A 12,152-nucleotide genomic window follows, 5' to 3' on the forward strand; every position below is an offset into this window, starting at 1 on the left:
GGAGCCACAGTTCTATGTGGTTATTTACACTTCCACAAGTCCTCATATGTAACCTCATCAAGGAGCAAACAGAATATGTACTGTAAAATCCCATGTGTATTTAAGCAGTTCCCCTGGAATGGGCCATTTATGATCGTGAAGTGCACACTAAGTGCCTGGGCAGATGTGCAGACACAGCTGCATGCACTGCCAGGATTCTGTTGGCACATGTGTGTATGTGTGTGAGGAACAATGCATGGAGATCCCTGCCTGCCTCACTGGGCAGACGGCAGAACGGACAGTGAGGGCAGACACACACTCGTATGGTGGAGCATGGCTACTGCACACCTTGTCATGCCAGTGTGAAAAAGACAGTTGCAGGTTGCTGGTTTTGCAGCCATTCATTTTACATCTTGTGGGGAGGGGGGCAAAAAAAGGATTTTTTCAGTTCCTTTTTTCCTTTTGCCCCCCAGTAAGCATCACTGGAAGAAGACCAAAGCAGAGCAACTATAAGTTAAATACACACTTGAGCTTAGCTGCATTACATAACTCTGTAGGAGAAGCAGGCTGAAAAGATAATTTTTTTTTGTTTGTTTTTTTGTTTGTTTCACTTAAATCTCTGTATTTTATTTCTCTTTCTTTTCATCTCTTAGCTCCCATCATTTTTTCCTCCTAGGTTCCATCATCCTCTGAAGAACGCTGGGTTTCGCAGGCAGGCGGCTAGTCACCTGCAACAACCGAGGGGTCCCGCAGAAGCTTCCAGGCTGCTGTCCGTGTCAGACGCCAGGGTTTGATCTGTGGACATGGATGAGATGTCGTTGACAGATGAGGATGGAGGGAGGCTCTCACTGCTGTTCACTGCTGCACCTGTGCTACGAAAACGAACACCAACGTGATTAAACCCGAAACCCCAGAAGGTGCCACATGTTAAAGAGCAGAGGGTGCTCACCTGGTGGTACGCAGACCATTTTATCTAGTGGCAAACTTCAGCAGGAAATGGGCCATACAAACTTTAGACATTGGATAATATTAAGTATCTTACTAGGAAATTCTGTCCCTCACCAGTCTGCTTTGAAAAGTTATAGCTCATACAGTGTTTGTCACCCCACTTCGTTCTAGCCCGTTTGGAGCTCCAAAACACCCAACAGTCAGGGGCAAGTCAGGATCATACAATGTGTGACCAAAACAAAATCAGACCCCACCTATTCCTCCATGTTGTTCTCATAAAATTCCAGTTTTCTTAGTGACAGTCAAATAAAGTGGGTGGGATCAAATCACCCAGTGGAAATGAAGAATGGTTTCTTTCCTTCATTAAGGATTAGGGGACTAAGCCCAGGATTTCAGCCGCGACTGTATTTTTGCACATCCAAGTTTACCTCACCTCTCCAAAATTAAGATGGTACCAGACAATATGCAAAAAATCACTTTGACTTTATGAAATGAAGAATGAACTTTCCTGAGATTATCATTAATGCAACTGAACATTCATAACATCCCTGAATATTGTCAGAAATTATCTGTCTGATAAATTCAGACAACTGAATGACAAATACAGAGCCATGTAAAGAATGTAATTATCATGCACCTATGACTGCTTAACTGTTACTGCTCATTAACCTCAGCTCAAACTAAGTTCACAGAGTAGCATAAACATGTTTAATTGCTGGGCTTTTTTCCACTGAACTTCCAGGTGATGTTTTTTTGCTCTCTTTATAGCAAAGTTAGCACTGTCTTCAGTTTGAGAGGGATATATCAATTTCCATTAAATATTCATGATAATAAAATGTGTCATTTTGTATGATCTTGCATAGCTAGAAATTACAGCCAAGCAGGTGACACAGGTCTTTGTTCTGAAGATAGATGCCATTTTGTTCTTCTTTCTGAAAAGTGTGCTCAGCCAACTTTTACAGATATTTATTTCCACCAAATGGCTAGAAATGAACATCTATTATCCAGTAAAACTACACAAATCCTATATTCCTAATACAGAGATTGAAAGTTATCTCCACAGCCTAGGCAAAGTATATGCAGCTATGAGCAAAAGGAAAGGATTTTTGTCACTTTCTAGCTTGCAATAAAAACATTAATTTGAGAAAACAAGCCACCATACCATACCTCCAACCACTATTCTATATTCCTCAACTTTTTCTTCCCTTTATACACATCCACTGTAAATATGCACAAAACAGAGACAGATATGCTCACATTTAGAGCTCCAGATGGGAACTGCTTTCTGCCATTCTAGTAGTTCATTATGGCATAAGAACCAATTAAATTAATTTACTCTCCTGATACATTTGGAAAATAAAATAGTTAATTTTCTAAGTGCTGCAAAAAGAGCAATCTTAATGAATCTGACTGGTGACTGCAGACAGCAATCATCCATCCTCTCTGTCAGAAAATGGGTTTTTCAAAGGGTTATTTTTGTGTACAGCATCATTCAGTACAATACTGTTACTTCATGTTTACATGTTATTTAATCATGTGGCATTTTATGAAAATACTAATCAGTCAAGACAGGTGCATTTATGGGTAGTCAAAATATGACTGAATTCATTAATATTAACAACTAAACAATATATTATCTTTCTATGTTTACCATGCTGGGCAGAAAACTGCCATTTATTCATGGATACTGTCCTAAGAACAAGATGGAAAGAATTCCAGTAGGTTCAATCAACTTTTGATCAAATTTTTGCTGCGCTACTTTTTTTTGATGAACATGCACTCAACTTAGCTAAGCAAAATAACTGAAGAAATAGCTGCAGAAATTGTTTGGTTGAAGATTTTGTTACACTCTGTCTGATTCAGCACCACTGAATTCAATAAACCCTGCTATGATCTTCTCAGCAAGTGTCAGTGCAGCCCATGAGCTTCTGGAAATTGCATTTTTATGGCTATTCCTAGCTTTCAGCACAATTCCACATGACACAACACAGATGTGACAGCTCCTGCTGCAGCCCCAAAGCGCCCAGATTCACAAAGTATCCACAAAAACAGATGAAACCACGCTAAACCTCAACGACAGAATTAAAGAGCTCAGCGGCACAAAGCAGGACTCGGGCAGTAACACTCAAATCTCAAACAAAGCTGTCCCAGTCAGGAAGGAATGCTCCATTTGCTATGCTACAGAAGTTTGCTCCTGGAGGGATGTGTGCCAGGTGAGACAGTGCAGATATGACAGACGTGCACTCAAAAGAGAAAAAGAGCCCCATTTATGAAGTTGCTGTTTGGAAGGAAGCTTCTCACTGGCTGCAGGATTGAGGAAAAGTGCTAAAGGTTAGAGCAGGTGAGAAACAGCTCCTGGGATCAGCTCCTGGCTCTGCTATTGCCTTGACAACTTCTCTTTTAGAGCACACATCAGCTTGTGTGCTGTAAAGGGATTCCTTTCTGACAGGGCTCCTGGGAAGTGCTATTAAATAGCACCAATGGAGGTGCCTCTGAGACTTCAACCATGAAGTGATACAGATTTGGGGGTAAAAAAACTGAAAGGAGAACTGCAGCTTTTGCAGTTTCCAAAAAAGCCCAGTGTCTGTATGGGGGATCTGTTCAGTGTCTCATAAATTGTGTAAGTAGCAGCTCCTGGTATCGAGTGTCTGTCTCAGTGGTTGGCAAGTCCATCAGCTGCTTGATTTAGAGTCTGCACATGACAGAAGAGGTATCCTACTGGTAAAGTGTCCAGTAGTTCCTGGGTGATGGCAATTCAGACAGCACGTAAAAGGCAGGAAACAAAGAATAAAAGATCCATTTTCACCTAGAAAGGGAATGCTAAAAATAAGCTGCACTATGATCTCTGCTATTTACTATACTCTGTACCCAGAAAGGACAAGAGAGTTGAAAATGTTATGTGTGAAACTACAGCTGGGTAGTGTAGGCTAGGGAAGAATGTGAGAGGAGGTTAGATGGTATGGACAGAACTTAAGTTTAATTCTAAATAATCTACAGCTTTGTATTAAACTTTTTTTCCCCCCAAATGCTGCTGTTTGATAACAACAGTAACACTTTTTTTGGACAGGCAGAAGTAGCTTCTGCTGGGAACAATTTTTGACACTGTTGATTTTGTTCACTGAATATAAGCATGAAGGGCAGCTACTTGAGTTTCCAAGCTGATATGTTGTACTAACTAATCCTTCACAGAAAAGAGATTGACATCCTGATACACAGGCACTCTAAGTGGCTCTACCAATGAGCAATTCTTATCCCTGGTGCTGTCAGCTGCAGCAGTCTCCCCCAAAACTCTTATCAAGTAATCATGGAAACTAAGCTCCAGCTTGCTTGCCATGATTATTGATAGAGCATTAAATCTCAGCTTTCTGAATTCTTGCCAAGAACACCAACCAATGAGTAGAGTCTCTCTCATTTTCCTTATGCTCAAAACTGGTGGTTTACCTCTTTCTTCCATTATTTTATTCAGCTGAAAATTTAAGTCAGGCACACAAAGTGAAGAAAAACAGGAAATCTACTGTTTTATGAAACAGCCTCATCTGAGAGCAGTTTTAAATATTTTCTGAACTTTTTGGTGCCTAACATTCAAAAAACAGTCAAAGGAAATCAGCAGAATAAATGCTAGGTAAAAAATTGACAATTTTGTATGTCTGAAAATGTTTTACATAAACAATAAAAACCTTCCACACAGCAAAACCAGAATATAAAATTGATAAAGAAATTCCTGGGTAGTTAATTCCTGAAACAAGCAACTTCAATGTTTCTTGATCACAAATCAACCTGCAGCCATAATTCTGCAAGGGAGAAAAATTTAAGGATGAGGATTTATCAGATAATTTTTAGAGCCCCAGATTTCTTTTCAGTGGTGGCACCATAGTTAGGTAAATTAAATCTGCAAGTTCTGTTCTTTGCTACTTGGCAAGAACACAGTGGACTGTTTCCAGTGTATTACTTCATCCATGCCAAAATCCAGGTGCAGGGCTTGTGCTCCAGCATCACCACCCAGCACTTTATTAACTCCCTCCATTATTGCCATGTTTCCTCTTGTTCTGTCAATTACTAGTGATGTATTCTTGTTCTAACATTACCTTGGCTCAGCAGCAAGTGAAAAATAAGAGTGCAAAAAAACCTCTCTGAAAATATGCAGAGAACACTGAGTTAAACGGTTATACTTTGAGGAAAGGCAGTTTTATTCATAAATACTTCTGGAACACTCCGCTCAAAATCTGGGCACTTCAAGTTTGCCAGTGAAACTGTACCTTCACAAATATGTATTTCTGTGTACTGGCAGTAACAGTTTGCATTTCTGTGAAAAGACTGCTGATGTGAATTTTACTCAGAAAAAAATGTAGTTGTGATTTTTTTGTGACAGGACTTTAAGAGCCCGTGGTTGAAGACAAATTTCCCTTCTCACTGAAGTGTCATCAAGTGTTGTCAGCCAGCTGTTCTAATGTGATTGGACTTTAGAGAGGATAGACTACCAGATTGGTACCAGACACCTACATGGGGCTGGGGTGGGGGTCAGGTGTGCAGTGTTGTGTGTCCAAGAGATTAATGTGTGCTAACATCACCAATTTTGCTTGTCTCAACTAGCAAAGTATTGGTTAAGTTATCCACCCATAAGCAGTATGAAAATACTAGTGTGAGAGAAACCTCCACACTCAGAGGAATACAGTCTGTAACCACAGACAATACCAGCACAACTATCTCTCAAATAGCAAGAAGACAATTTTTAAATATGCTATTAACATGACACTGGAGTACAATTAATAAAGGTCAACCCATTAGAAGCACTGGATCTCATAAAAACGTCTTAATTGGCTTGCATAACTGCAAGTGTAGCCTAAGCCCTTCAGCAATCTCCATTCTCTCTTTGCCAGTACAGAACAGACACCAAGGTTATTCAATGGGGCTGAGTACCTGAAGGAGAAGGCTGTCCTTTTACTACGCCATTTTTAGTCTTTTCTTCAGAATTCATTACTTCTTTGTAGATGAGCTCTGGAAAAGAGAATTTTGACAGTTACTGACAGAGGCCAGTGCCTGTGATCAGGAACAAAACAACTACCACAACCTGCTCTAGCCCTGAGCTTCCCAAGTCTGTCTTGCCTTGTCTTCCCAAGTCTCCCAGCTCTACTCACCTAAGACCTCTCTCTTCCATTCTCCTCCTCTCCTCTCCGAGCTGAATGGATTTCAACCAGAGCAGGAGAATTGCTTAATGCTGCACTAGCTAGAAGAGAGGCAGCACAATATCACAGCACCTTTTACTGTGGCTAAAATCCTGATGCATTGCCCTGCGGACCAGTATTTTGCTCTCCAGGCATACCCTTGGGTTTCAGTGAAGAACTGGAATCCACACCTCCTGTGTTAACTTTAACTTACGTAGATAATGATAGCCCTCAGAACATTTTCCATATTTTTGCTATGTTTTTGCCATTTTTCCAAAAACTCCTTCCCATGTAATTCTAAACTGCAATTACCTTTCCATTCCTCGATTGTATGTTCCCTTTCATCCAGCTGTTTATCATATATCTGAGGAGGAGGCTGCAGGAAAGAAACACAGCTGTTTAGTCAATTGTCTATTATACTGTAAATAATCAGGACTAATTACTTAATTAAAGATAATTTCACCTCTCTCTTTGCAATCCATCCTGTACATGCAAAACCATCTGAAACACATTTGAATATTAAGGGGATTAACACTTCTGGAAGACAAATCTTTTTGTAGAAGAAATCAACATACTTCTCTGTTTTCCTTTCTTAAAAAGGAGGCATAGCTGCAGTTGAAATAAAACCCAGGTCAACAATGTCATTGTGCTTGTACTGAGCTCAGAAACTCCACACCCAAATTATTTGTAGCAGCGGAGAGGAACTGTCAGAATACCAAACAAATACCAGTCTTGATTAATTAGTAGTCACATTAACATATTAATTTTTAAGTTGCTCTTGACATTTGCTTCTATACAGACTTCCCAAGACTTTTAACTAAGTCTCCCTGCAACAGCTCCTAATCTAGATTTCAAATTACCAAAATTTCCAATATATGTATTTTTAACTAACTTTACTTTGAACAGAAAGGGTTTTTTTTTATTGTGTTTATTTTAGTTGATGAGAATGTCAGAGAAATGGCAGATCCTGGCATTCACTGAGACAAAGGCACCTAGAGTTTCAGGAAGCCTGAACAGCTGCTTTCATTGGGCAACTAAGCCATATGTTCATTGCATCTCCTGATGGTGGCTGCCAAATGCAGCAGCCAAGGAAGGCAGAAGACTCTCCCATCTTTCCTTCTACCAAGAAGCTCCAGCATCTGAGGTAAGAGTACCTAATGAACATGGAAACAAGATCCACAACACTTTTCTTGCTCAGATGTATTTCCTCTGACTTCCATCTTGGGCAATTGCCATTGTGTTCCCTTCAAAACATCCTCCTATTAAATGCATGTTTACCAAACTGTTTTCTTGAATCACTAAGAATTTAGAAATTTTCTCTCAGGACTCTAACTCCATCAGTCCTTTAAGCCATTTGCACGCTACAAATACAACTGAAAAATAATAGCTCAGTGACATGATATGGACCAGGAAAATTACATGACAGCTGAACTGGACAAGACCACTGAAAAAAAGGGAAGTTTCCCCAGTGTGTCATTTATGTCAGGGCTGGAAATAAGGGGATTAGATGAAGTTATAGATTGTAAATCTCATACCTGAGAAGTGCTGAGGAAACACATCATGAATTAAAGTGAGTGCCAGGCCTAGCATGGGTACCTGAGGTTTTGTTATATCAGCAAGGTAAGACACAGCCCTGTAAGAGTCTGAGTCCCAGGCCAGTGCAGCTGTTCTCTTATTCAGCACCACCACCCTTCTCATTCATTTCCACTGAGTCCTGATGCCACCAAGATTGGCACAACCTCCGTGGGGATTCTGTGCTCCTGCTGACGGTGCTGTCAGAGTGGATGCTACAAGAGTACAGGTGATCCTACCACTGACCAGTAGGGTGTGATAGGTAAGCTCCACTCCTCCAGCTGAGCTTGCTGGGCTCCTGCTCAGCCCCTCAGCCAGCCCTGGAGCATGCATTTCTTACTGGGAAAAGCAGAGAAAGCCAGCCAAGCCAAGAGAATTGAGGGGGTAGGGATTTACAGGAGCAGCAGGGGAGGTGTTTGGCTGGGCTGAACCACAGTGACTGAGCCACCTCTTCTCTCCCAGGTGCAAAGGGAACAGGCAAACCAAGTTGCACAAGAATGTCCTGAAAGTAGCTTTCTAAAAGCTTCAGGAAGAAGCCTACAAAAAGCATAGGTGGGGGTGAAATTGCTTCTACCAAGTATAAACACTCTTTCCATAGAAAAACTTGTATTTCTCCCCCAGACGGAAATAAGAGGATACATTCCCTCACTACTTTTATTCCCAAACACAAATTGCAGAATCAAAAGGAACAAGTCATCAGATGCACCTGCTCTCAATTCACACAACCACAGAATCTTCGGCTTATTTCTCTTCTAATTTATTTCAGCTACATCTTAAGCTGGGGTAATTGGCTAATAAGCAACAAGAAAATCAGCAGTAATCATTGCCTAGATTAACACACTCTGGAAACAAAGGCATTTTCCAGGGAGAGAGCCCAGAATAACCTCACTCATTACCAAGCTCCTATTTTTTTACGGAGTTAAACAAGGGAGAGCAACCAAACTGTCCTTCACACCCCGCAGGATGCCAGAAGCTGCACCTGCACAGCATTCTACTGCTCTGCCAGTGCTGACATTGCAGACTTTTTACTTGTGAGTTAGCAGAGCCCACAGCTATGAGACACGGCTCTCGGCAGGCATGAGGAAGCCAAGGGTAACAAATATTCAGCAAGGCAGTAGCATGAATAAATCCCTGCTCTTCACAGAGGCAGGGTCTGTAACCACTCTAAAGCCTGTGCAGAGCATAGTCAAATGGAGCTCTGCTGAGAGCCCAGGCCAGCGCTTCACACTGGGAGAAGTGAAGCTTTCCCATCAAAATTCCCTGAGTCCTCACCTTTTCATTGATTCAAGGCACAGAAATGAGCTGAGAATACAAAACTATTTTGAGAATTTATTTTCCCACAATTCTCATTAATTCATAGGAGAATCACAAAGCTTATCACACTGTTATCAATATATTGTAATCCCCTCCATGCTGACCACCCCTTTTCTGCTAACTCATTTGTTTTGTGGCTTTTTTAAAAACCAATTTCTAAAATTAGAGGGAGGATGGGAGTTTTTTAAAGATAATAAAAAAGTATTGTCTCAGCAATGGAACAATCAGAGCAGCTGCCATACCCACGTCCTCCTGAGCACCTGATTTTAGTTTTGGTGCAAAGCTTTGCCTAAAACTGACTTTGCTACCTAAATCAAACATCTTAGAAAATTACTGAGTTCATAAACGTTAGCTTTCCATGTGGATGCAGCTGCAGTGTTATAGGCATTCTTATAAACCCTTCATACTGCACATGCCAACTGAGGGTTGCATAGTTTACTTTTTTCAGGCGTTTAAAAAAGGACTGGATGTGGCACTCAGTGCCATGGTTTAGTTGATAAAGTAGTGTCACAGGTTGGACTTGATGATCTCCAAGATCTTTTCCAACCTAGTTGATTCTGCGATTCTGTAAGTCTCAACAAAAGTACTGAGTTCAAGTAGCATCAAATCAAGGCAGGGTGTGGATCAATCCTATGGGTGGCAGCATCTAGCTTCAGTTTAAGGCAGCCATTTTCTCCCCAAAACAGATTGATTTGCAAGCAGTTGCATTGTCAACAATAACAAAGAATAGAATCTATTTTTGGATGCAGAAGCAAAGAATGAATTATATTTTTCTTGTAGGTACTAAAATACCCCCCTGTTGTTTCAATGGGTCTTGGCTTTTCCATTTTACAAGTTGATTTTCAAAATATTTTCCAATAAATGTAACATTCATCGGACATAATAAAAATTTCAAGAAAAACCCCAACAGAAAATATCCACATGGGTCTCTTTCTGAAAAAAAAATTGGAAAATAAAAAAGGAAACCAAACAAACAAATAAGCAAAACCAATCAAAAAACAAACCAAAAAGCAAAATACACAAAAGACAAGGGGGGTTTATGTTGTCAGATAAACAGCAGGAGACTACTGGATTTGCTAAATACAATTCTAATATTCAGAGAGGGGAGGCTTTCAGGCTTTTCACTAGAGAAAAAAAACCAAAACATACGTTGAAACCTATGTATTCCTGCTTTCCCAAAGCAACACAGATTGGTTTGTATGCCACTGCTAGAATGGAAAGGGAATGGTCTGGAGCTCACACTCGAGCAAATCCTGCCATCTCTGTCCCTGCCTCTGCAGAGCTATGCCAGCACAGTGGAGACCTTGGGATGAGCTGTTTTTAGAAAGCTTGGCAGAGCAAGCCCTGAGTCTGCATCTCTTCCCAGAATGGCAGGGTTGGGGGCAGAAGTTGTGGAGCAGCACAATGAGGCAGTGATGGAATTAGCAAGATAATGCAGATAAAAGAGGGACTGGAGGATGCAAAAATTAATGGTGTGAGCTTAAACCTTTTGTTAAATAGCTTACATCCTCATAACAAGTGAATACAAAAATTCCTTGGTGCTTTGCAACCACCTAAAATTGTGTTACTGGTATCATTCATGCATTTATTTTTGCAGTGCAAGCCCAAGTACAACAGCGTGCTTGTCACCAGAGGTCTGGCATCTCTTTATCTACAAAGTGCTTGGGGTTTCATCCTGTATTGCCAAGGGATTCCCCAGTGGGCTAGGGATGATCTCAGCTATGGATATAGAAGAAGAGATGACTCTGGGTCCATTTGTTCCTTGGAGTTTCTGCAGAGGCTTTTGGAAAACTCCACACATTATGTGCATCAACAAAATTGTAGACTGAGTTATTACTGAACAGCTGGACCATAAGGATGCCATGCAACAGGAGTCAAGATTGCTGGGCTACACACAGATAACTGAACAGCTTGAAGATACAACAAGCAAGCTGGAAAAAGATTAAGTTTGGTTCAAAAAAAGAAAAAGAAGAAAAGAAATGCCTCTTTCTTCTCTAACCACTCCTCCTCACTGACATTAACAAAGATTTTTGTAGAAGCCGTGTTCAGCTTCCGTAATCAATCAGCTATGAATGGATAGATGTTGTTGACTAGAGGAAGTATCTGTGCTTGTGCACAAAGCAGAGCTGCACACTTCTTTTGTGAGACAACAGATGCACACCATCAATCTCTGAGCAGAAAACCAAGCCCTGTAACTGAGTGCTAAAAAATGTGGCAGCTCATTGAAGACTTTCTATACAACATCTATACATGCAGAGCTGAGCAAGAGAAAAGAACAGCAGAAATGATGCACAACCTGACAGCCTTGCTTATGCCATCTAATGAAGGTGACACCTTCTTTGAAGTGTGTTTGCCAAGGTCACAGAGCTCTCCAAAGTGTTTCTCCATCATAATGGATGTTTAGCAGTCACAGGTAAAATAAGAGGTGGGTGATTTTTTTTTTTAATTTTTTTTTTTAATTCTGACAAACTAGTTTTAAAAATTGCGTTTAACAGCTGGTCATAGATAGTTTATGTAGGGCTAAGACACAACAGCAGCAGTTTCTGTCCTGGACCTCAAACTGAGAACCATAAACCAAGTTTTTTCATTAGCAACACTGGAAACAGCATCACATTAATAGAAGATAACACACAGATTGGCATGCACAGAAAAATGAATGATAATTCACAGCCCAGCCTCCTGTGGATAGTCCTAGATGCAGAAATACTCCAGTGAAACATAAATCCTATGGAAATCAAACCAGGAATGAAAGCTGTATGAGTTACAGTGAATAAAACCCCACAAAATCTATCAATGCTGTAAAATACTGTCAAACATAGAGGAATGCTTGAAAGGAATATTTTTAACACCTGATCTTTCTGTTTCATAGAAATCTGTCTTCTAATGGATGGCACATATCAGATAACAAACAATAGCTGCAGGTACAGGAAAGTTCAAGACAAATTTTGAAACCAGTTTACAGAAACATCACATAATAATCTATAGCAAATTTTGCTACTGGATTTGTTCCCATGGAATGGAATGAGTTTTCCCAAGTAGGAATCAATATGACATCACACATACATTCAAAAGGTTCCAAAATGGAATCCAATATGACATGAATGGTTTCTTTGAATATACCAATAGCAAAAGGAAAAACTTTACTGTGCTAAAGCAATGTGTATGAATCAATTTTGT

The 12,152-nt window shown here is 40.4% G+C and overlaps 1 protein-coding gene across 5 annotated transcripts in view; it reads right to left on the reverse strand.

Annotated features, from left to right (window-relative positions):
- Nucleotides 1-703: 703 nt before the first annotated feature.
- MAPK10 (mitogen-activated protein kinase 10) overlaps nucleotides 704-12,152 on the reverse strand; it is a 72,995-nt gene continuing 61,546 nt past the window's right edge. For 4 of the 5 annotated variants that reach the window (XM_041489226.1, XM_041489225.1, XM_041489224.1 and 1 more), the window contains 3 exons: nucleotides 6,402-6,465; nucleotides 5,845-5,922; nucleotides 704-846 (listed from right to left, as the gene is read on the reverse strand). In XM_041489226.1, the coding sequence (XP_041345160.1) occupies nucleotides 704-846; nucleotides 5,845-5,922; nucleotides 6,402-6,465 (285 nt within the window). The remainder of the gene's footprint in view (nucleotides 847-5,844; nucleotides 5,923-6,401; nucleotides 6,466-12,152) is intronic. The other variant, XM_041489228.1, reaches the window with a different exon arrangement.

This window comes from Pyrgilauda ruficollis, unplaced genomic scaffold (genome assembly GCF_017590135.1).
Source record: "Pyrgilauda ruficollis isolate IOZ18807 unplaced genomic scaffold, ASM1759013v1 scaffold91, whole genome shotgun sequence".
Taxonomy (NCBI): Eukaryota; Metazoa; Chordata; class Aves; order Passeriformes; family Passeridae; genus Pyrgilauda; species Pyrgilauda ruficollis.